This window comes from Electrona antarctica, assembly GCF_951216825.1.
Source record: "Electrona antarctica genome assembly, chromosome: 6".
NCBI classification, from domain to species: Eukaryota; Metazoa; Chordata; class Actinopteri; order Myctophiformes; family Myctophidae; genus Electrona; species Electrona antarctica.
This window is the reverse complement of record NC_136811.1, coordinates 38155616-38181751: the sequence shown is the minus strand read 5'-3', so window position 1 is coordinate 38181751 and position 26136 is coordinate 38155616. Positions and strand designations below refer to the sequence as shown.

At 42.4% G+C, this 26136-nt stretch overlaps 1 protein-coding gene across 1 annotated transcript; it reads left to right on the top strand.

The window, feature by feature from the left end:
- The first annotated feature begins 711 nt into the window (after nucleotides 1-711).
- rspo1 (R-spondin 1) lies at nucleotides 712-24376 on the top strand. The gene is made up of 6 exons (XM_079503558.1): nucleotides 712-902; nucleotides 6020-6875; nucleotides 9257-9448; nucleotides 12985-13128; nucleotides 16109-16360; nucleotides 22390-24376. Exons 2-6 carry the CDS (start codon nucleotides 6779-6781, stop codon nucleotides 22602-22604), a joined length of 900 nt encoding a protein of 299 aa, XP_079359684.1. The 5' UTR covers nucleotides 712-902; nucleotides 6020-6778; the 3' UTR covers nucleotides 22605-24376.
- Nucleotides 24377-26136: the final 1760 nt, after the last annotated feature.

Here is a 26136-nt window from a genome sequence, read left to right as displayed (position 1 = left end):
TGCATGCACTCAAAAGGACTAGTCTTAGTGTTCTATAGGTCTATATGGAAATAAACTCTCAAGCATAATTTCCGTGTTTTGACAAAATATAAAAATGTTGTATTCTAATTCATGAATCTAGATGTCAACAAAAACATCAATCAAAACATATAAAAAATGGTAGTCTACCATTTATAATATAATATATATATTATAATATTATATACTATAATCTCCCTTTGTCTCTTTCAACTGGTCTGTTATAGGCCTATAATTGATCCGAGGCTAGCAGCCTACCTTATTAAGAATCAGGACAGTCTGACAGGACATTGACAGGTGTCCAAAACACGATTCACGGAGTCATTTTCTCAATGAGTTGAGTGATTATTTACATTTCCAGATCCAGCGCAGGTTTTTCATCTCTCAGTGAGAATGTGAGGGGTGGGGCCAAGCATTGGGACAAGCGCCAGTGGTAGGATGCAAATATCACGTCTTTGTGACTTGACGCTCAAGTGGATTCATGTGGGAAAAAGCAACTTGCAAGAGGGAGCGTCCGTCACTAAGAAAAGAACTCTGACAAAAAACAAAACAAAAACAACAACATAACTACATTTAAAACTTATTCGGAATACGTTTATTTTATTTTTGATGTATTAGTTTCTTATTTAGAAATTCACTGCGCGTTTTTTGTGTGAGCTGGCTAGTCCCAGGTCTGAGTGGGCGATTTTGATTGTGATAAATTACGTGAAAAATCATTTGTCCATGCAATGTAAAAAATGCACGTCTTTCCCAGCTCAAATGGAGGTATCATGTAGGAGGAGTTATTTGAATAACCAAACAAGTTACGGATTTTCTCTTATAAAAAAGGAAATTATGCTCCGACCACTCACTGGAAGGTGCTATTGAAGGATCTCTCAGCGCAGGTGGGTTACCTCTTCAAATTAATATATCGCATGGATTCCCATAATTGAAAAAAATACTATATTAATTAACCATATGTGACAGTGTGATGTCCTTAATTACTTTGTTATAAATATGCAGAGACACAGCCCTTTTTCTATTATTATTATTATTATTATTATTATTATTATTATTATTATTATTATTATTATTATTATTATTATTATTATAGGCTATTTATTATTATAATTATTAGGCTAGTAGGCCTATTATTAGTAGGCTATTCATTTCCATGTATATACCAATGCAGAACAGTTCAAATTCAAATTCATAGCATTTTGTTTTTACCCCTGTTTAAAGATTGCATATGACACTTTGACACATTTAAGTTTCTATCTTCTACAGTGTAGCTTTCAGTAAAATGTTAATTCTTAGCCAATATTTAGAGAACTGAGTACAAGTAAATGGTTCATTTATTTTGGCACATCCATGAGTGGTGGCAATTTTGACAGTTTTATTATGCTGAGCTGGAGAGGGAGCGAACTTTCATTCTTTCCTTGCAGTTTACACTAGTCTGCACACTATATCTATCCATCTATCCATCTATCCATCTATCCATCTATCCATCTATCTATCTATCTATCTATCTATCTATCTATCTATCTATCGATCTATCTGTCTGTCTGTATGTCTGTCTGTCATTTCTCTCTTTCAATACAGACTTGTCACTTAACTATATCTGTCCGTTTTTTAGAGTTATAGGCGTATGCAGGGAGACGGATGAACAAATGTAGAATCATGAGGAGACATACAGAATGCTGCTGGCAAGAGGACAGGTGGATGTCTCCACTTGATGTTGGATCCCCCACACAGAGTACAGCTCTAAGTTAGCATGCTGTGCATGCATCATGCATGTATGCTCAGCAGCACACCACTGGTGGACAGTAATAACTAAGTGTCTTTTATTTTGTATTTATTTTTAGTATCTGTACTTTCCTTGAGCATTTGACATACTACAGCATTTTGGATGTGACTTTCACTCCAATACAAATATTGTAGGCTATTTTGTACTTTTGATTCCAGTATAAATTTCTACAAAGGGGAAAGTTACATTATTAATTTACCACTTATTTTAAATATAATAACGCAACGTGATGTTACACATTGTGAGCTTGTAGATCTGCTATGTTCACTATTATTACTATATTTCGGAAAATCTTTGAATTATTTTGGAAAATGTAAAAAGTTTAATACAACAGATGAATTGGATAAAGGAAAAAAAGTAAGAAAATTGAATTTGTACTTTTGAATACAAAAGTATTTTTAAAAACATTACTACTTTTGAATAAAGAGCAACTTTTACTTGTAGTTGAGTAATATCTATAATTTGACTCTACTGTAGTCGTAGTAGTAGTAGTAGTAGTAGTAGTAGTAGTAGTAGTAGTAGTAGTAGTATTGTATTAGTAGTAATAGTAGTAGTACTAGTACTAGTAGGCCTACTAGTAGTACTAGTAGTAGTACTACTACTACTACTAATAGTAGTAGTAGTAGTAGTTGTAGTAGTGCATGGGGTTGAGTTAGGTACTTTGTCCACCACTGCCCGTATCATGGTGCGGTCCAGAAAACTGCAGCCAGCCAGGTGTTTCTCTGCACACGTCTGTACTGTGCACAGTCAGCCAGGGTATCTACCTGCCACCCTCTGGTTTAGATTACAGGGTGTTGATAGGATGCTCAGCCAGGCCAAGTGTGGCCAAGTGCGAGCAGAAGATGGATGAAGACCGATTCCACTTATAACCACTTACATTATACTTAACCGTATAATGGCACCACATGGTGAAAATAGCCCATCGATCTATCTAAAAGTAGTACAAACATGTAGATCTGCTATTTCTGCTGTGTGATGCTGGCGTACAAGCATTATAGCCGTAGGTTATTTTTGAGAATTGTCATCTATAATGACATGCCCCAAATAAGGATGCCAGATTTAATGTGGTTAGCATGCCCTATTTCTTCCTCCTTCTCTCCGTCCTCTTCCCTTTTTCCCCCACATTATCTCTTCGGGTAAGTCCGGCTAGCGGCAAAACATCTTGCGGCTTTTATGTAGAGATAAGGGTGTGTAAGAAATGGAAATAAATCCAATATAGTTATTAGTTGTGGACTTTGATGTGTCCATCCATGCTGCAGGAGCCACTTCACAGTCATTTCATTAAAATAAATTGGGATTTAGAGATTTGGAGCACAAAGCCACAAGTAGTAGCAGGCTCCCGCTTTTTGGCACTTTATTTTCTTTTGGAGGGGGGGGGGGACAAAATCAAGAACTCTGCATTTTGGGTGCCTGAAATGATGGAACGGTTCGCTTAGTCAGTGCTTGCATTTATTGTTCGTTTACTGGTGTCACGCATGCAGTAATTGATTTAACTATGAGGGTCTCAGAATTTTGCTGTGTGCTTGCACTTGCTGAAGTGCCACTGCTGTCTTTCTTGTGCATGTGTTTGTTTTTTATTTATGTATATATTTTAGTTGCAGGAATCTGTGTGAGCAACCCAATACGTTCACTACTTGAAGGGAAAAAGTTCATCGGCAGGTTGTGTGACTCTAGGTGGCACCTTCTCAGGTTCAACAAATTCCCAGTGTGGGAGCTCCCTTTCAGCGCTTGAATAATTGATAGATCAAACTTAGGACTTACAAAGCAGGCAATTTAATCTCCTGACTATTTGATGAGCCCGGCTTGGTTTCCATTGACTTTAGCTGAATGGGGCCAATGGTGAGGAAAGGGACACAGTGCATGTTGTGGCTGTTTTAATGGATGAGGGAGCAGAGACAGAGATCTTTCAAAACACATAAAGGTGCCACGGTGTTGCCACAGTGTTCCCATGGTGGCTCCGTAAGATGACCACGCATGATGTAGCCTGGCCAAAAGATAGGTATCCTTAGCATTGTTAAATAATGAAACATATGATGGGGGGCAGAGAGTATATCAACCAGCAGGCTCTACTATGGCCTGCATATTCCCTGGTAATTCACAGCCTGTTCATGTCTCCTTTCTCCATGCTATGACAGAGCAGATATGGAAGGGCTGAGGTGGGCTCTTTGGCAGGTTGCACTGCACAGTCTCGTGGGAGTGCTAGATTATGAAAGAGGCTCTGACACATATCCTTCCCTGAGTTACTCAGCCCCAGAAATATTGTGTTCTTCTGACTGGTCCACAGCCATAGCATGTCCTTCTTGCCAAGCATCACTCTGTCAGCGAACAAACAGGTGCAGCAAACGACAGGCCGCTTGACGTTTTTGGCTCTTTTTTAGTAAATATGACATTAAACGAGAGGTGTCATAGAAATTCTTTTCTCGTTAAGCTCCACGAGGCAAACAAACTTTCAGTTAGGTGGAAAAAAGGTCTGTGGTGCTTCCCAAATTAGGAGAGACGGCTGAATTGCGGGGCAGTGTGTAGGGCTCCCATTTGGTTCATTCTCAGAAATTTGGATCTGAGGAACTTTACCTCAACCCTTGGAAGTGGAGGTATTCAGGAACAGTGTGTGTGTGTGTGTGTGTGTGTGTGTGTGTGTGTGTGTGTGTGTGTGTGTGTGTGTGTGTGTGTGTGTGTGTGTGTGTGTGTGTGTGTGTCCGTGCGCATATGTGTGCTTGTGTGTACTCCAGCCTTTTGACTAGTTCCACATGGATGGGCTACAGAACAAAGCCACTGTTTAGCAGCCTCTTCGCTCTGAGAGCTTCCCCTCAGAGACAGACATACTTCAGTATGCTCATATTAGGGATGATGGACGAGTGATTGTAATTAATAGCATCCCGTCGCACATTTTTTACATTTCACAATAGTAAGACAAGTTGTCTTGTACAAATCCCTCTGCACACATTTTAACGTTGACACCCATTTAGAGAATGAGAGGGTTCCTGGACAATATCATCACACTAGTGATATAATATCAGGCTCTTTTGTCATATGTTACAGTTTTTTAGTTTATGGTTGACATCTACCATAATGATCTTGTTCTTGGATTCTCAAAATGAATTACTTCAAGTTTAAAGGTCAATTCAATTCCTTTGGCAGAGCAGCTTATAAAAAGACTTGCATGGTGAGATCTCAAGATTAGCCCTTTTTGTTCATTCGTTTAAATAATAAATAACACAGTGTTGTATCTTGGAATGTTTCGATGTACCAAATGACATTGTCCTTTGCATGATTCAGGGCCACAACCATCTCAACAGCCAAATATGGCCCTGTTTTTCTTTATCAAGCCACAAGGGAGGACCCCCCATTGCTGCGATCCCAACATGTTCTGTGTGTCCTCTTCACACAAGAGCTGTAAATATAGGCCGAGTTTGACACTATCTGAAGAGATCTCGGCACCAAATATGACGAGGTCCTCTAGTCCAAGTGTGTTTTGCATTTCCCAGAGAGAGTTGGGTATACAACACTTTCATCTTGTATAGGAATAGAATAAACATGCTTATTCTATCACTCTGTAGTTTGAATACTGCTTGGAGAGATGCCTGCATTGCCTACTGTAAGAACATTTGTGGCTTTTTGTTTCCTTGTGCTGTGGCTGTTGTTTTGAGAGGATCAGTCAAGGGTGCTGTTCTTCAAACTGACAGTCTTCTGTGGACGGAGTACATTCTATCTTACTTCATTAGTATTATTCAACATGGTGTAATCTAGTTGCAGTGATTTCCCCCATGACAGAGTCTATTACTTGCTCGTTTCAGGATAAGAATTCAACTCTCTGCAGGTTTCAATAACTGGTATTGATATCATGTCATAGCTGTCAGAAAACGTGCAGTTTACGCCAAGATATCACTATCCTTTTGTCATGCTGATTTAATGGCATAGCGTTTAGAGTTCATGTTTCATTGTTTTTCTCACCCCATTACTTCCCAACCACTCCACCTCCCCCACACACCCTTCTCCCTCAACTCTGTTGCCTGTGTGTTTGCTTGTGTGTGTGTGTGTGTGTGTGTGCGTGCATGCGTGCGTGCGTGCGTGCGTGCGTGCGTGCGTGCGTGCGTGCGTGCGTGCGTGCGTGCGTGCGTGCGTGCGTGCGTGCGTGCGTGTGTGCGTGCGTGTGTGTGTGTGTGTGCGTGTGGTGTGCGTGTGTGCGTGTTTCCTCCCTCCATCTCTCCCCGGCAGGTCCTGGCAGAGGCAGATCAGATGCGTTGTCACGCATAGGAGCCCAGAACCTATCTCCGTCAGGCTTTTCCCTGTCTGCCCCCCCCCCCCCTCGTGACCCTCCCTCAGAGCATCTTTAATAAGACACATGCTCCTGAGCTCAGTCTCTCACTCATACCAAACTCTCCCTGGCGTCCTCACCAACGACAGGCTGCCTGCTCCCCTGCCAGCCCGCCACTAGCTTCATGGGTTGAATCGTCAGAAGAAGCGCCTCACTCTCTCCTCTCCTTTCATTCCCCCTCAGTTCTTCTCCTCTCCTCTCCTCTCCTCCTCCACCACTGCTCTGTTCATCATCCATGCAACCCCAATCCACACTACTTCAGACCCCACAATAGCCTCCTCCTTCCCATCCCTCGGCTGCTGCTACAACAAACTCACCAGAGGCGACGATGGCTTGTCGTGCCCCGGACCTGTCGGGACTCGCAGCCGCGGCGGCATCGCCCTCCGCACAACGGAGCTGCGGACGCAGTGCCAGTCAGTAGTGGAGAGGAGAGGAGAGGGACACGGAGGAAGGAGAGGAAACGTAGACCAAGCGTATACCAAGGAAGACAAGAAAGCGACCCAAAGGGAACTGTATAGTGGCCGGTGGTCCTCGGCACCAGCGGTAGGCAAAAGGGGTCCACCTGTCAGAGCGGAAGGGTGGGGGCGGGGTTCCCCCTGCGTGGTCCGGCTGGCTGCTTGGGGGGGGAACCCCGCGCGGCCGGGACGGCAGCAGGGACTATGCAGCTGGGATTGGCAGCGCTGACGTTGGTCTTCCTCAGCTCCATGGGTCACAGTGATGTTGTCAAGCTCCCCAAGGCCAGAAGACATAGACGGAGTGAGTACTTAACCATTGTAACTGTTATGTTTTGTTGTATGTGAAATACTGAAAATAGCTATTTTCGCCCAATTTTCGTCTATTTTGGCATTCCCAGAGTAGGGACGCTAGCAGCTCATATGGTTAAAATCGTTCTCTCTTTTCTGATTTTCTGACTCTTCGTCCTTTCCACCTTCGTTTTCTGTGGCCTTTTTCACGGTTGTGGATGTCTTATAAACATTTAACAGGCAGAGTAAGATTACTTCTTGTTTGTTTTCTCATCATTTTTGTTTATTTGGTGATATATGCTCCACTTTAAGTTGCTCACCCCAAACAGCTCGCCTTTCTTCCTCTTTTTTATGATTATACCTTTCTCGGTTTATGTTAAGCTTTTATGGGTATTAAGATTGTTTATAGTGAGGTTTTCAATGAATTCACCTTCCGGAACGATGGCTTTCTCTGCGTCGGTCTCTCTCTGGGGGAAGTTTGTGGCATGAGTAGGCTACCTGTCTGGTGACATTCAGAAACCAGACCAGACGTGCTGCCTTGTGTTCTGGCTTTATGCACATAGAAAGTGTTCACTTGCTTGCTACCTCTGGCGTCAGAGACCTGGGGTGAATTGGGTGTTATTGTCAGGTTTCGAGGCAATTGCTTCTCGGCACACAAGAAGCTTTCAGGGAATGCCAGCTCAATGAAGCGGAATTTATATTGAACCACGATTGGTCACAGCAACAGATGTACATGTAGGCCTGTGCCAACCGCAAACATGGCAATGGGCAGCATGGGTTATTATTAGTGAGACGTTACTTGTATGTTAGAGTCCAATTAGTTCAATGCTCTGGAATGATTCTCTAAAGCATCACACGATGGTGTCCTGTGCCAAAAATAGCAGAGTGAGTTTGTAAATTGTCTATTTTCAGCAGGCGTCAAGTATAAATTAAGCATGAAATATTCAGGGGATGGAAAAGTCCCTATTTGATACTGTTTATGGCTTGTCTTGTGCCATTGCAGTGTGGGCAGATACTTTTGTCTCATGACTTGAGTCTGAATTTTACACCTTTCATGTACAGTGCCTACAGTTTTGAAACCAAAGATATACAGTAAATGAAATATGAAGATTGTAAACAATTGTTTTCTTTAACTGTCCTTGACTGCTTTGCTAACCACTTGTCTGCACATTTGCAGTATTTCTCTGCTCCTCCTCGTACTCCAGACCGCATGAACTCTCTCTCTTCTGAACAGGCAAAGGGTCAGAGACTGTTTGCAACACCACATTTTCCAAATTCATAGCCTAACACCCCTCCCTACTGGTGGTTAAATATTATACGCATGGATCATTATGACTATTATCATTATTAGCGAAGCGATAAGACATGTCTGTAACTGCTCCCCCTGCATCTGAGAGTACCATGACTCAGATATGGTGTAATAGATTTGCGGGAGAACCCTTTTCTAGCGCTTCAACCGTTCAACTTATCTGATGGAGACAGATGGATGGATGTGTTGCCGTGTGAGTGTGTATATATTTAGAGCCGATACCGCACAGGACTGTAAATCAACTCTGATGACTGCAGTTTCGGCACCGAATGGCCCCTAGAAACAGGATGTGCACTTTGACATGCTTTTCCCCGGCAATAACTTAGATTACTGGCTATGCGTACAATATCGTTGCTTTTCTGGAAGATGAGGCAATTGGGATATAAAGTATGGTTCTTACATGGTGGTTAAGTGTAAGTGCGGCTGTGGTATGTCTAGAGTTTGAAGGGTCAGTGAGTTGCTCTATTCAGCTTTACACATTATTACTGAAAAGTCTTGCCACTGCTGAGCTGCAGCACTGTACAGAAGCACAGGGAGGTTTTGCACATAATTACATTGGTGTTACGCACCCCCCATTGTTATTGGGCATTCCCAGAATCATTATTTTCTGATTGACGCTAGTGGCCATATGGTTGCTGTGCGATATCAGTGCCTGATTTTGAATGAACATTGGCGGACTGTCAGTTCCAAACACTCAGGTTTCTCCAACTGGAAATCTGTGGAGGATCTCTGGTGAGCAGTTTCAAGTAAACAGTGAGTAACTGTTCAAACAAAGAGGTTTGGCATGGCCCCTGGTTAGATTAAGCTGCAAACATTAACCCCTGCTAGTTGGGGTGATAAAGCGCTGTCAGGTTTATGGCCACACTGCCTGCAAAAATGAGAAACGTGCCCTGATGTTGTTCTTACTGGCACCACAGAAACTGACAGCTGTCTTTGTTTCATTTTCCCATGAAAAAACCTCAGGCTGAAGATGGTCAACTGATGTTGACGATACCCCATGCTGTGCTGTTTGGTGATGCCTATGCTCTCTGTACCTATACAACCCCCCCCCTCCCCTCCCTCTCCTTTACTTTATGTTCCCACAGTTAGCCGAGAGGTGCTGCCATCTTGCCCCAAAGGCTGCGATCGCTGCTCTGAGTATAATGGCTGTGTGAAGTGTAAGCCCAAGCTGTTCATCTTCCTGGAGCGCAACGACATTCGGCAGATAGGAGTGTGCCTCGCCTCCTGCCCCGTGGGATACTTTGGCATGAGGAACCCAGAGACCAATAGATGCACCCGTGAGTTGAGCTTGTCTTCTTGGACCCCCCTACTCAGGTGCATGGTGAGGGACACTGAGACCCCGAAAAGTTGAGGTACTGGGCACATAAGATCCAAAGAGGCCATATTGGTCACTGCAGCCGACTTGTTAATCACTTTCAACCTGGTGTCAATATAGGTGAACATTTTGCAACATTTTTTCACACCGTATCACGTCTTGTTTGTGAACTTGTAGATTGGCTATTTTTGCCATTCGCCGTACAATGAAGTATAAAGGGCTTGTGGTCAATGATGCTATAGTATATAGTATAAGTATCTGTTTTTGCCGGATTACAGAGTTACTCCCTATTTTACAGCCTGTCGAGAGTGATATCACAGCCAAAACTGTGTAAAACACTGCCATTATGACTGGCAAATTAAAATAAATATGACAAAATCTACATTTGGTTCACTGACATTAAATAAATATTACATAATTTGCATTTGGTTCACTGACATTTAAAGCGTATTAGGTCACTCCTTATTATCATATGTTATATTGTGACAATAGTATCACACCCTAATCATTTTTCTTTCACTGTGAAACTGAAATTAATAACAGCAGGACGAACTTTACTTTAAACTTACTGTACATTGGCACATAGATACGCACCAGAACAGTTTGTACAACCAGTTGCCTCCTGGCCACATGGCAAACAACACAATAATGTCATAACATAACACACACACACACACACACACACACACACACACACACACACACACACACACACACACACACACACACACACACACACACACACACACACACACACACACACACACGCACACGCACCAGGTAGAGATAAACCAGTAGAACTTTCAGTCTTTAGGGTTGGCTGCAGCTAGGTTTTTCTAATATGGAAGGCGTGTGGCCACAGTGTTTATCAAACTTCCCCGGTTGGCTCGGGTGGCACTAGCCCCATGTTTTTGGACGATGAATGCCAGCAGCTCAGTTTGCGGTCTGTTTCCCCTTACATGTGGGCAGAAAACAGGATTGGAACAAAATCCCTGCAAAAACATGTCTAATGCACTATTGTTTGTCTATTTTTGCGAGGATGTCTGTGTATTTATTTGGCTCTTACAGTATGTTCAGGGTGCAGGCCAGCCCAGGCTCACTATTTGTTTATTCTTTCGATTGGCTTTATGCATATACAAATATACCTGACTTTTTTGTATATTCTCTTTAAAAGACTAATTTAAATCTATTGAATACAGTTGGTTGAAAAAGATACTTCATCAGTTTGTGCTACTTTAATGTTCTTTAGTTATGTAGTTATAGCTAGGTCACATTAAAGGAGAAAACCACCCATTTTCAACATTTTACTATGTCATTAATATACCTTAGAGCTGTTGTGTGGAAATAATAAAAAAAGTCCCTCCATTCTGTGTTTCCTAGAACTGTAATTATGAAAAAAATCATTAACATGGTGAAACACATCTTGATGACATCATCAAGATGTGTTTCACCATGTTAATGATTTTTTTACAGACCTCTAGTTCTAGGAAACACAGAATGGGGGTACTTTTTTATTATTTCCACACAACAGCTCTAAGGTACATTAATGACATAGTAAAATGTTGAAAATGGGTGGAATGCCCCTTTAAGTACAATGAGAACGGATTGCCCAACTGCCAGTCCATACTCAAGTGATCTCCATTTTCGTAGTGCAGATATAGATTTTGGTCGGTAATTAGGGAGGCCTACAGCTTGTATTCATTATTTTATTTTGCTACAGGAGGAAAAAAATACAGACTGTTTGTTTGATGTCCTGTTGCTACATCACGTAATATATATCAGATGTGTTATTGTGTTCATTAATGCTTTCACTCAAACTCACACACCCAACAGCAGATAAAACTCAAAAGCATAAACCCGGTCCTTGATTTAAGAGCTTTAAATTTCACTCCAGAGATTGTGGAAACAGGAGCTAAAATGCGTACCCCCACAGAGACGTCTCACAATGATGCCCTCTTCATGTTTGCAGCCTGTATTTTACTACCCACAATAGATTAGATAGCAGGTAGATTAGATAGCATTCCGAATCACATACTGTAGCCCCCTAATGGTATTTGCACAGCCTATTGTCCAAACAGATTCTGAGCATCATATATCTTAACGTTGTAAATCATCAGCAGCCTTCCAACTGAACAGGAGTGCCAGTATTGGAGAAGCAAGTCAATGTACACTCAGATAAATTGAGATACAGTGCTTAAATATTGAAATCATCATCATCATAATACCAGAAGCGGTATAGGAGTCAGACAAGAGCAAGATGGTTCGGCTTCCCTGGATTCTTTATGGCGGCCCTCAGTGGCTATAACCTGAGCTTATTATCTAATCATCAAGTCATTCCAGCATGTCTTGTTAGCAACATTTGTCTTACATTAAGACTACAAACGTCAGTCCTGTCAAATTTAGCTGTCAGGGGCTTAAAAACTATAATTGAGAGCAGAGGCTAGAACATTAAGATTCCAGCGAAGGGATTCGGCGTTAGCTCATGTCTGACCTTGGCAAGAACCCAAGCGGCAAAGCAGACATTCTTCAGCACATGTGAACAAAATAATGTCTCCTGCTGAACGAGTCTGTGATATAGAGTATCAAAGACTCGCCCTAAAATTGAGAGGATTGTGTCTTTGCCCAAAGCTTTTATAGCCCCATTTTCAAGTACCTGTCTGTGTTAATTAATTGAGACGTAGGTAATGATGGGATGGGACCAACGCCTTTTTGGTCATCATCTAATAAATAACATCTGGTTTATATTCTCCCACGCCTGCAATTATCCCAACCTGAAGTAGTTGCTTGTTTCAGTAAAGAATTAGAGGATTTTAACAATAGGCTGTGAAATCCTATACACAGTATAATTAGTTTACCGGTGTACCCTAGGGGTCTATACTACGAACCCTCCTGTTTTACAAGCTTACAATGTGTTGCAACGAGGCGCTTGTAGACTGGCTATTTTCTGGTTCATGTGGTTAAAGAAATCCAGTGACACAAACTGCCGCCAGCCTTGTGCTGATTCACACCAGCCCCCCCCCCCCCCCCCCCCCCCCCAAAAGGGCCTGTGGAATGCATGTGCTTTTAGGAGATGAGTGTTATTCATGAAATATCCCCTTAAACATCTCCTGTAGTTTTATCACTAATAAATCTCTCAGAGGGAATAAAAGTCAAGTTCTCATCGTCCTCCCTCTGCAGAGTCTACCGCTTGAACGCAGTCAGAAAATCTGTGGATATTCTATAAAAATATTTTCATTGTTCAGTTTTAAATGATGACGAACAAACAGTGCATAACACTAGGGGACTGCACTGGGACAAACAGTGGGCACTAGGGGACTGGACTGGGAGGACAAAGGCATCTGTTGTTAAGCCTCACTTGGGCTTCGGCGAAACGCGCGTCCTTTCGACATTGTTGTGTCGAAGCATAAATCAGGCTGTAGAATAAATGTGCTCACAAAGTGCGGATTTGGTCGTGTAATTTATTTGATCCTCTCCTTTTGTCTCCCCTCTTTCTTTCAGAATGTAAAATAGACAATTGTGAGGCGTGTTTCAATCGCAATTTTTGCACAAAATGTAAGGAGGGCTTGTATTCACACAGAGGACGATGTCACGTGACCTGCCCTCCAGGGCTGAACAGCGTTAACGGGACCATGGAGTGTGTAGGTGAGCGACCGACATTTGTCCAACCCTCATGGCTTCTTTAGATGGCTTTTAGTGGCTTATCATTTCTAGCTCTTCCTCTACACCAATGGTTCTCAACATGGGGTCTGGGGACCCCCAGTGGTCCTTGAGCAGAGTTCCACGGGGTCCACAGCTAAACGATTGATAATGATATTAGGAACCAAAGGGACTCTTATGGGTCTGTACCCTCTAGAGGGTACAAATGTTGGAAATACATGGAACCTTATGGGTCCATTTTGTTTCATTTGTAATTTTGTATATGCAGTGTTAAGCCTCACTATGTAACCTTTTTATGAATACATTTTAATTGTGTCCAATCTTTATGGTAGAGATGTAGAGTATGTTAATACAATATTATTTATATACAATTGGGGTGGTTGTATTATGTCTCCCTGCTCTTCTATTGAGACATTAGATCGTGTCAAAAGTCATGTCTCACCTAGACACATGATCTATGTCAGATGTCAGAACATAAGCAGGAAAGAGGAAAGTGGTGGATTGGCGTCCCAGAGGATATTTTTAAAATGGGGGTCCTTGGCTTAATGCATCAAACTGGGGGTCCTTGAAATTAAAATGTTTGAGAATCACTGCATTAGGAAACAAACCCCATTTGATATTAAAAAAAAATTATCTCTAGGAAGTAGGAACCCAATCTACAATGTAAAATCCTCGGTGAAATGTTTACTCTGAGAGTGTGATTGGAAGCAAATGGGTCCAAATGGGTCCATGTGTCCACTCTCTGGGTTACAGAGAGATGAAAAGAAATTAAGAAATTAAATAAATTAGAAAACAAATGTTTAAGAAGTAGTGAAAATAGCCAATCTACTTGTAGATCTGCTACTTTCACTAGTTTGGGTCCCGGGGAAACATAAGATGTCTGTTTTGGGTCTCGACCTGAAAGGTTTGGGAACCACTGCTATAGTCTACACCACTGAAACACTTCTCAGGTGCAGAGCTATTGCTCAAGGCGTATATCTTTTATACATCCGAGCATAGACATGGTAACGCCCCGCCTGCCTCTGATTGGCCTACCGACACTGCCGGCCTTACCAGAGTTTCCTCTGAGGTGGAAGATACATGCTGGATAGTCTGCCGCGAGGTTACTCTGTGGTGGGAAATAAATAAATAATACAAGTAAGTACGATATATAATACAAGAGAATGACAGCTTGGCACGCGCGACAGTAACTTTTATTTTTGTAGAAGATTATTATATTATATTGTTTATGCCGTTGGCCTGTTTATGTGTAAACTTGAAACATTATTGTACTGTAAAAAGGTCTCTTTTCCCTTGATCTTTATCTTTTTTAGTATAACAGTATCAGTTTACTATAATTAGATTAATACTTTGATCTTTATCTTTTTTAGTATAATAGTATTAGTTTACTATAATTAGATTAATACACGATAATCAACACTAACACTTTAATTTAGAACACAGCCAAATCAAATCATAGTACATACGTGTTCAAACAGTTCAATCAATTATTAAATCAAAGCAAACGGCACAAACAATATTAGTTTGCCTCTTCTAAAAAAATTAAAGTTACAAGTTACTGTCGCATTTTGCCATTTAATTCTCCATAATTCTCTTGTACTTGCTCTTGCATCTCGGAGGACAGGCAAGACGGGCAGACTGGGCAGTGTCGGTTGGCCAATCAGAGGCAGGCGGGGCGTTACCATGTCTATGCTCGGACGTAGAATAGATATACGCTTGCCGTTCTTAGTTTACGCATGATTCATGATAACTACTTTTTATATATGTGATGTATGCCATGCTTTTGTTATTACTTAATGTAAGTCGCTCTGGATTAAGAGCGTCTGCTAAATGCCTAAATTGTAAATTGTAAATTGCCCAAGGCATATAGCCCACACTGCCTTCACCACATGAGTTCCACTTCCAAGCCGTTAAGTTATATTCCGCTGGTCAGAACACGGCTGTCTGGCCTAGAACAAAACAGTTCTACACAAACAAAACAAAAAAACACTCATGTTCTCTTGAGTTTTGCCTTTCTCTTTTTCTCTCTCTCTGTCTGCTGTTTCTCAATCACAAGTGCGCTGAACTTTGGAGTAGGGCCTGCTGGCCGATAAGACGTTTTCTAGATATTCTTTTTTTCGTAGACTATTCCCGTCATAAGTAAGCAAACAGTGCATCAATCTGAAGACGCAGTGCCCTCCAAGCAACTGCCTGAAGCAGAAGGCTGCATCCATCCCTCTGGCCTGACACGCTGACGTCACCCTCCTGTTCCTCTGAAGAGGACCCAGAGCCGCCGCTCCGGACACGCACACGTTATGACGCTCTTTCTGTTTGCTGTCAGGCAGAAACCTCATATCTCCTTATTTCAACTTTATTTATCAAGACCTGAGGCTGATTCTATAATGTCTTCTAAATCCTAACAGTTTTCTGAAAATATGTATTTTTCTATATCAGTGGTGCTCAAACTTTTTCATGTCAAGGACCAACCAAAATGATATGTATTTGGCCGTCGACCCCCATCTCCAAATATTTTGTTCCAGGGACCCCCAGAAACAGAGTTAAAAATGTTCAGTTAAAAAAATAATAATAATGAGAATATAAAATATTTTTTATAATTAAAGTGGTTAATATCTAAAATAGCAGATGGTTTACCAATTTTAATGGGTTAATGCTTTACTTCGTCATACTACAATATAACACAAAAGTAGCAACAATATCTGCTATTTTAGAAAAAGATTATATAGACATTGAAACAAATGAAAAGTATTAACAAGAGCTTGTAACTAATTAATAACCACTTGGATCCATTGGAAGACATAAGGCGGAAAATAACTATTTCTAAATTGTCAGCAAATTTGGACATGCCTTATTAAGCTCAGCAGAAGAAAATGAAAGCCCAAATTAGAAGTTAAACGCAGGAGAATGAGGAGAAACCCCTAAAAAGTGTGAGATGTTTTAACTGCGGGATATACACTTTTCACCACAGCGGTTTTCTTCTCCCCTGGTCTGGTTCCAGGCCAGCCTGTGGAGTGCAGTCTGGGGGAATGGAGCCTGTGGAGCCCCTGCATGAAGAAGAACAAGACGTGTGGTTTTAAGAAAGGCTCCCAGAGCCGGACACGTGAGCCCCTTCAACAGGGCTCCAGCCAGGACCGGCCCTCGGCTCTGGTCACCTCTCAGCCGTGCCTGCCGCAGACGGAGAAAAGAAAATGCACTGTGCTCAAGACACCCTGTGCAAAAGGTAAAGAACTGGCTTGCAAGTGGCCACACACGTGCACACATGCAACACACGCGCACACACACTCGCACGCGCACACACACTCGCACGTGCGCGCGCGCACACACACACACACACACACACACACACACACGCACACACGCACGCATGCATAGAAAAAGGTACGACTTCATTCATACGTACTATGCAAGCAGAATGAATTTCAGTGATGTCATGTGTTCTGTTCCTTGGCCGACAACAGCAGTAAATCAGTTGAACTTGTGATCAGATCCATGTGAGACTTGAAAAAGCCATCAGCGGTCAATATTATGAGTGATGGAGGCATTACTCAACATTCAAAGGCTGGCCTACCCGCCTGTATGTCTGTGAGTGTGACCCGCAATGTGTTGATTGGGTTTGGTTTGGCTGCCCTCGCAGAAGGACACAGATCTCTTGACTCCTCAGCATGTAAACAATAAACCGTGAGTGCGAGCCAAGCCGACGATGGGTGGGTGCTTTGCACATGCGGGTCTGGAGTAGGACCAGAGCTGGAGAGAGAGCTGTTTGTTTTGAAGCTCGACGCAGCGGGAGGTTTATGTGGTCCTGACATGTTTGCTCGGGCTCTTATCATCCACACACCAGCGTCCTCTCCTGTAGATTAACAGCCACGCCCATCAATCAGTTGAGACCATTATTGACGGCTTGCACGGGGCTGAGTAGGACCTGGTGGAGACATTTGCAGCTGAAGCCGATTAAAGACACTTATATCCAATTGGTCACGGGTTTATTAGCTGGAATGGAGGGCACAATGTTGACTCTGGTCAAATTGCTTGAAAGTTTCCTGACTGCATTCACAAAGCAACACATTTTTAACATGATGTCGAGGAGGATAAACATTCAAAAAGTACCCAATAAAAAATCATATCGTAAAATCGTAAACCTATTAATCTTTAAATTGTTTTAAAGAGCTTCTTCATCTGTTCGGGTTGGATCATTGCTAGGGCAGTGCCCTTAATTTGGCTCATTTAGTACAGTAAAGGTACCCTCTCGTGTAATATTGCTTAGTCTCTGTTGTCTAATAAGCGTGCCATTTCCAGCCTTAGTTGGAAACCACCATTTCTTTATTAGGTTTTATTGAATTGTAAACCAGCTATATTCAAAACCTTTAAATGGAGGGTGGCACGCTTAGGAGATTTCAGGGCACAGATTTGGGCAGCACTGAGATCTCTGCTGTGCAAATGTTAAAGATGGAGTGCCGTGATTTTTTTCCACCCTAAAACATGATCATCGGGTCTTGTTGTTATATAAGGAGGTATAATTTTTTCAAAAAAGTGTACAGTATTTGTTAAAATGTTGTTGTTGTTTTTATGTGTTGTTCATTAAGTATGCCTGGTTTGCCTGGTGGGTGGTGATGGGTGATGATCCACCTGAACTGAAGCCGCACCCACAGCTGTAGTTGTATGATAAAGGGGGAGGGGTTAGGGGAGGGGCTGATAGTGTGATGTCACTATATTACTGTTTATTTCATTGGCCCGTTTGACTGTCAAGGGTTCAGCCTCCAGGAAGAAACACCTTAATACAAAGTTAATACACCATTGCACATAAAAACGACTCCAGGGTGTCTAATGAAGTACTGTCACCTCATAGACACATGAAAAAAAATTGTGGCACTCCCTCTTTAACGTTAACTGCATATAACAGCCTAACATATAAATAATGTAAGAAGAGATGGGGAGGCTCAGTCATTCCAGTGATCTGTAAATTGTGTAACTCGTCTATATGTAGATGTTTAGTAAGAATTCTACTTATACGCACAACAGTCAGTGTTAAGTCATTGAAAATAACCGATCTACAAGCTCGCAGAACGTCGCGACTGATGATGACACGTCTTGAACGTGAAAATCGTCTATTTTCAGTTAGCCACACCATCGCAAAGTATATATTACTGGTAAGCCTAATTCCTCAGTGAGGAGCGGACCATGCACTGACTGGAGAAGTCAGTGACGGCATCGTTGGAGATATGAGAAACAAATCTATACCCTGACGTCTGCATCCTGGAAAGAATTTGTGCCTTGGGGTCAGAAGAATAATTAACGTTGAAATATTATAAACCGTTTCGTAAAAGCGGTTCGGACCATGACGTCTGCCAAATGTCTAAAGTTAGGGGAGGGGCAAAGGGAGGCACGCTGAGTGATGAGTGAGGTGTGGCTCGACTACTGGAGGTTGAGCCATGAAAACATTTGAGCAGTATTTTATTTTTGCTCAATTCCAATCCATACAGCAGCAAAATATAAACTGCTTTGAAAATTACTGTACTCTCCTCCTGCCAATGTGTGTACAGAGTAATTTTCGACCGTGACTGAGCCTGTGATGGGCGGCGGTCGTGTGACTCGTTGCCACACCAACGTCTTGTGTTCATAAACTCACCATGTGCTAAATCAATGCGACAGCAGATTCATCCGCGGGAGCCGGCTGACAGGCCAGCTGTAAAAAACACCAGGGGCAGAGCTTGTATAACATTAGTGATTTACTGGTTTGTAGATCTCACGCTTTGTGTTGATCTGGCCACATTCACTGCCCCCCCACCCACCCTTTGCTGAAGCGCTACAAAAACATTTCGCACGAAACCCATTTTTATTTTTGGACAAGTGATTGCCTTTGTCAGGCAACGTTGTTTAGCTTGGATGGAGAGCCATTGCAATCAAGGCTGTTGTAAATTGGTGGAGTCCCTGTCTCCTGCATCCATTAGTGGCGCTAATTAAGTCCTTACACAGTAAGCACACACCGGTGTTGGTCCTTCATATTGTGTGTGTGTGTGTGTGTGTGTGTGTGTGTGTGTGTGTGTGTGTGTGTGTGTGTGTGTGTGTGTGTGTGTGTGTGTGTGTGTGTGTGTGTGTGTGTGTGTGTGTGTGTGTGTGTGTGTGTGTGTGTGTGTGTGTGTGTGTGTGCGTGCGTGCGTGCGTGCGTGCGTGCGTGCGTGCGTGCGTGCGTGCGTGCGTGCGTGCGTGCGTGCGTGCGTGCGTGCGTGCAAGCGTGGGTGCAAGCGTTCGTTCGTGCGTGTCTGTGAGCGAGAGAGCCCTTAACTCCTCTCAGGTTCACCATGCCTCATTGACATAAACAGAAACAATTACCTCCAAACATTGAGAACTTGTTTCATTATCGCTCCCAAATAGCTCCCAAATGTGTTTGTTGATTCAAATCTTCACGCGTGCATGCGGAGCATGTTAGACGCTTATGTTTCTGATGTGGTCTGTGCCCGCTGACCAGAAGGTTTGAAAACAGTGACATATAGCATGCTTTCGTGAGTTTGGCACCCATGCTATTTGACAAAGAACATGAGCTTTTTCCCTGACAGTGGGCTACTGTGCGAGGCTTGTGCCTATTGTGCCTCCTACTCTCCTGACTCTGAACACTATTAAATGTCTAACCAATGTACTGCCGTATCAATTTTTTTTTTTTAGTAAATTGATAATTATTTTACCACTTTAACATTATTTTAGACACAGAAAAAAGAATGTGTTTTAAAAACAGAAAAAATAGACATTTGGGCTATTGTTACTAGTTGTCATATGACAGCATAAGCATAAGCTTACGTCTTAAGTCCTTATTATACCCTTAGGTCTTTTGATTTATTTTGTAAAAAAAAGAAAAGTGACATTGTTTGCACAGCTAAAGTGAAAGAAAAGACTTGAGGAAAAGTAGCATACAGTACAATTATGACCCACAACAGCAAGCAAGCACAGTGGCAACATAAGCCCTAACTTTATGAAATGCATAACGATTTCCAGCCGCACGCATGTTGACTTGGTTTCCAGGGAGAGCAAACTCTCTCAACAGCACCAGCACTACAGCACATAAACATGCACCGTCTCACACCTGACACAAACATCCATTTCCCATTCCCTCACACAGTGCTTCGTCAGTGAAGACCCTAACAGGAGCCCTTGTACAAGGTTTCTTAGACTATGCATGCACCTCTACCACAGCTCCTCAAAGGCCCTAAAAACAAGGCTCAAGACTTCCCAAAACAAACTGGTCAGTTTGGCCTCACTCCCCGAACCCACCTCACCCCTGCCCATTTTGACAGGCTGGAATGGCTTAGGGTTGACGACAGAGTACAGCATCTTGCAATGGGTCTGATCCACAAGATTCACTACACCACCAAGATACACCAAGCTATAAGATGTACCCATGTACCTGTCTAAATACTTCCCTAATGTCCACACCCACAACACCAGAGGGAGTTCAACAAACCATGTGCAACCCAGATTCGGCTCCAACAAGGGACTAAATTAATTTTGCTATGCCATGCCACCAAAATGTGTTTCCCGTGTTTCCCTTTTTACTTCCTTTATATGATGATTTCCTGTTTTCTTTAGGGCGTCCTATATTGAGCTGAGCGTGTAGATTTTCGTCTTACACAAACATTAAATTCCCATTGACAACGAATGGAGAATGTGTCCTACACAAAGATTAAATTCCCGTTGACAATGAATGGATGGTGTACGATGATAAGAGCGCCCCTCATTTCACACGGATGTGATTTATTTTATTATTATAGAAGTGTATATTTGTACGTCTCTAAATGCTCTGATGAATTGAAAATGTTGTAAACAAGTGTAATGCTTAATCAGTCGTCCACAGTAACAGTTTTTGTATTGACTTGTGCTTTTGTTGTATGTACCCATTCTGCATACTGTGAATACAATTTTCAATCAATCAATCAATCAATCAATCAATCAATCAATCATGATGTTCAGGGAACAGTAGGGAGTAGGGACTAAGTTTGTACGGACTAAGTTTAGTCGTGAAATGTGTGACAGGTGCACTAGAAAATCCTTAGTGTTCAGTTTACTCTCTGAACTCAGAGAGTTAACAACTAAGACTGAGGATTTTACTGTACAGGATTTTAAGTACAAGAGTAACTTGGAGAGAAAAACTAAGTTGGAAGAGGTGGATGAGGCGTAGCTTTTAGCATTAGGACAACAGGTGAGGAGTCAGGACTGGTGGAGCGGAGGGGGTGCATGGTCAAGCAGGGCTTCACTTCAAACCAGCTCCACAAATGTTTATATGGACTATTAGATCGCATCAGAGGCTGTCCGTGTTAAGAAGTGTCTGGCTCACCAATAATGCTTGCTCATTATTCTTCCGGCCCATAGTTACAGTGTGCACTGTTGTGTGTAAACTGTCAATGCGGCACAGCGCTGCATTGCATCACATTGGCATTTATGAATGGGCCCTGCATCCTGTGCTGGATGTACAAGGCTTAGCCATGATTAGCCCGCATTAAAAGGCCTTGTGAGGAGCCCCGCTGACACAACGATGGCCTTATCACCCACATCCTCTCCAGGAATCCATGTTGTGAATTTCACTTCACAATGCAGAGCTCTTTTTGTGTGACTGCCATGTCAGACTGCTAACGCCTACAGTAGATTAGACAAGATTAGATTCCATTATTTTATTGTGTTTATTTTTACGGTGTGGCTCTGCAGGAGTCTAGCCATCTATAAGAGGGTTGGTCTGTCTATCTGTCTGTCTGTCAGTCTGTGTGTTCAGAGCTAATCTCGCAAAACCGCTAGACCGATCAGAACACTGCCCGTAGGTCACAGAAGTGCATCGACACATTTATTTCCCACATATGATTTTGACTATTATACTGTATGTTTTAGAATTTTTAACTTCAATTGTATAATGGAAATCAATGGGGCTCTCATCACAGGCTGGCCACATGAAGTCCCAGATCCACATTAGATCCACGCCGTTCCTATGAGGATAACGAGATCCACAGATTTTTTAGACATTTTGTATACATTTTAACCAGGAAAAACCCTCAGAAATGTAAACAGTATAATGGTACAGTAAAGACATTAAAGCTAAAATGATAACACAAAAAAGGTCCTGGGGACTTGTTTCCAAGTCAAACCAATCTGATTGATGATGCATACTACACTACAAACAAACGATGCAAACACTTGTGTTGATCAACACATAATAGAGAATTCTGTTTGGACTGTATACTGAGTATCGTGTTTTCCTGCACATTCTAATTTCAGGCAGGAAGATTAAAGGCGACAGGAGGGATGAGCCAAATAGGAGAGAGAAAGAAGGCGGAAGAGGGCGAGTAAGAGAAGGCAACAGAGGAGGAGGAGGTGGAGGAGGCGGAGGAGGTGGAGGAGGTGGAGGAGGTGGAGGAGGGGGAAAGAGGAGAAAGACCCAGAGCAGCAGGACCACCACTGCATCCAGCCTCACGCCCACCTCCGTCACCTAACCTTCACCAGACAAGACTTTCCAACACTCACCCTGCCCCAACCCCCTCTACCTTCAGCACTGGCTATTCCCCAGGCAGAAACCCCCTGACACAACGTCAAAAAATGATGAAGGAAATGATTTAATGCTGCTATGCATGTTTAGAAGATGTCCAAGGAGAACTGGAGGTTCAGATTCACTGCAATAAACACGACTGTCCAGAACCAAGAAGTAATGGCTGATTTATGCTGTGTTGCGTGCCCGGTGTCACACACTGAAAATAGCAGATCTACTTGTAATTCGGCTATTTTTGGTGCGTGACTCCTGTACGCAGCTAAGCATAATTCAGAGTTTAGAGAAGAGTGTGTCTGGACGAGCCGTCGTAGAAGTACTCTGGGGAGACTTGTGGATTTGAGTTCCACGGCGAGCGACCACTGCTGGATCTAAGAACTTTGGGACGAGACGTTGCATTCATTTGAGCTCTCGTGAACCCACATAGGGCTCTGTTGAACTCTGAGAAGACCCGAGTAGACAGGCTATGAGGCCTGTAATGATCGAGGGATCTCTTCAAGCCTGTTGTACTCCATGATGTATCTTTTTTCCAATCTACTTTTAATCGCAACCTGTTTTCCATTTGCGTTCATGTTTGTGCGAGGTAGCAGATGGATTTTCTCAAGAGCCTCTAAAGAGATGTCGTACGTGATATAGGGAAAATGAACAGTATTAAGGGTCTTTGTAGTTTTATTTCTTATTTTATGACGATGCAAAAAAGAAAGGCACTGGAACTCATTTGCGGTTGTGATGGAAAGAAGGTCTGATATATTTTGGGTTTCAAAACAAACCGGATAAATGATGTAAGGGGGATTAGTGGGGACTTAGCACAAAACCTGCTCCGGTATCTGACAAACAGTTAGCCATTTGATAGCCTAGTTGTTTGTCTCCAAATAACTATCCTTGTTTGAAACAAAAAAAGAGGAATAAATAAACAGGTTACATGTGTGTCCGTGTAAACTCCACAACAACAAAAGTAGGCCTAGGGAGTACTCCTATGATTGTATGTATATTTGCGTGGTTGTGTTGTGTATATTGTAAGCGTTTCTATTCAGAAAGCTTGACGTCTGTACATGTGTGTTAATATTGGCCTCACAGGATGAAGAAATGCGACGGCGACAATAAGAGGAAGCGTTCCAAGTGCACAGCAATATATCAAAAGCAAAATTATACGACAACTACAAGCCTCTGATTATTATGTTACGCCATCATCACGCTGTCAGCTGCTCAGCAATTTATATGTTTGCAACAGGGTCTGAAATATTGCACAGACGTATTGTGTTTGCCTACTCGAGTTTCAGATGAATCGTTCGATTTTTCACTCTTCCAGTCTACAACAACTGGCTTTGTGACATCACCCTGGAGTTGTTTGTATCGTTTGACACAAATGGTTTGAGCAATTACTGTCACATGCTTTGTTTAGCTTTCCCTGGGTCTGTTTGTTTTCCACAAGATACTTGCTTCAAGAGAAGGTGCACATTACATTATGCATTCATGTTATGGATTGTGATACTGAATATGTCTGAAACTGTAACTGTTAAAAATCTGTTTATCATCCATCATAAACATCATCATAGTATATATTGTATTCTGTGACAGCTTAAATAAAAAAAGCATTCTGATATACTTAACAAGTTGCAGCAGGCTTTTGAAACTCATTCAGTCATGCTTGAGTTTACTACAAACTGTTTAGTTTGAGTTGTTTTGGAAGACATTCGAAATGCCCACATTTTATCCACTGATAACTTCTATTTTGTGCCAAATGCTTTTCATGGTGTGATGCTGCAGGGCAGGGCATCTGCACCTCTTCAGTTATTAAACATGTGCTATATTTAGTGATATGCAGTGTGTCCTCTCTGAAGACCATTAGACCATCAACTAATAATACAATGTTGTTAGGAATAATCTGTCCTAGAAGTTCAGAGACTCAACTTTGACAATTTGTGATATTTATTTTAGTGTGTGCAGCACTATAAGTTATAGTGCTGCACACACTAAAATAAATATCACAAATGGTTATAGTCTATAACCATGTAGAGTCAGTCTCTCTGAGCCAATGTAAGTTTTATTTTATTTATTTTAAGCCCCATTTAATCATATGGGTAAATTGCTGATGTGACGCGTTGTGACCTTGTAGATCTGCTATTTTGAAGTGGTTGAACATTTTTGATGAAATGACATGCCCAAATAGGGATGCCAGGTTGTTAAATGCACTTTGGGAGTTAGGGGTTACTAAAGGGAGGTGGAGTGTGAACTTGTGAAGACGGACGTATAAGACGGGGCTTAGCCGGGGCAATGGCTTCGATCACCGGCCAAAGGCTGGCGCCTGGGCAGGGGCTGTAAAACCTGAGACTGAAATAAAAACTAATGATGTGTCATAGCCAGGGGGAGTGGCCTACCAGTGCTTGGGCCCTACAACCAAACAGCCGTTTCTCATTACCAAAGGGGAGGGCAAGGGAATGGTAGAGCGTGCACTGTAAATTACACTTTCATCCCTCTTCCTGACCATAAATTCTTACCCCAGCTCCATGGGACGGAGCTCTACCCTCACCTCCCACTCTCCCTTTTCTTTCCACCCTACCCCAGCCCCCCAACCACCCTCCACTCACTATTTTCTGTGAGAAATTGGTGGTAAATCTTGGGAGTAAATAGATGCCCTCCGTTTGCCAGGATCATAAACACTTGATACTCTCATTAACGTTAACTTTGCTTTTAGGACCCACTGGTCCTTGGGAGTGAAGCACTCCATCATGTCCGTGTCGGCCTGCTTACTGTACGTTACTCTGCCTCTGTGTACCTGTTCCGCCCACAGAGTTTCACTCAAAGTGCCCGCAGGTCCATCAAATCCCTTTCAGATTGCCCAGGATTTACAGTAGATCTATTTCTATCTAGATAGACGGATAGAAAACGTTATTTTTCATTCTGAGGGAAATTGCAGAAGCTGTCGTACTTTTCAGGCAGATTCCAGTGGACTAAGTCCGGGCAGGGTGTGATCCCATCAGAGCCCTGGCTCTGTTGGAAGGTCGCAAAGGGCACATGAGTTCACTGTTGTCTCTCAGGCCATCATTCCACACCTACCGTTGATTCACCAGGAGGTTTTACACTGTTAGAGCACAGACCCTATGACGGTGCTTCTCAACCTTTGCAGGCTGCGACCCCCCAAAATAATTGTATTTGAATTGGGGACCCAACCCACCCTGACAACTTGACAATCACTTGGAATTGTAAGAGTTGAGGCGTGACTAAGTCTTAGCCTTGACTAAGTTCCACAGATATATTTTTTAATACATTTTTATTTCATTTTAAGATGAAAGGGACAGGTACAGGCATACAAAAAAATGCACATAAACTTAATTCAGATTCTTTGCCAACTACAGTAAGTGGCTTGCCCCCATTTTTTAAATCCTACCCCCAGACCCCCGCACCAACCACCATTGACAAAAAAAGGGAAAAATATAGTAATAATAATTATAATGATAACAACAATTAAATACAACATAAAA

Excerpts from the sequence above, each read along its gene's own strand:
- rspo1 (XM_079503558.1), top strand. The coding sequence starts at position 6,779 with ATGCAGCTGGGATTGGCAGCGCTGACGTTGGTCTTCCTCAGCTCCATG. Across the intron at positions 9,449-12,984 it reads AGAGACCAATAGATGCACCC|AATGTAAAATAGACAATTGT; the intron begins GTGAGTTGAGCT and ends TCTTTCTTTCAG. Across the intron at positions 16,361-22,389 it reads CAAGACACCCTGTGCAAAAG|GCAGGAAGATTAAAGGCGAC; the intron begins GTAAAGAACTGG and ends TTCTAATTTCAG.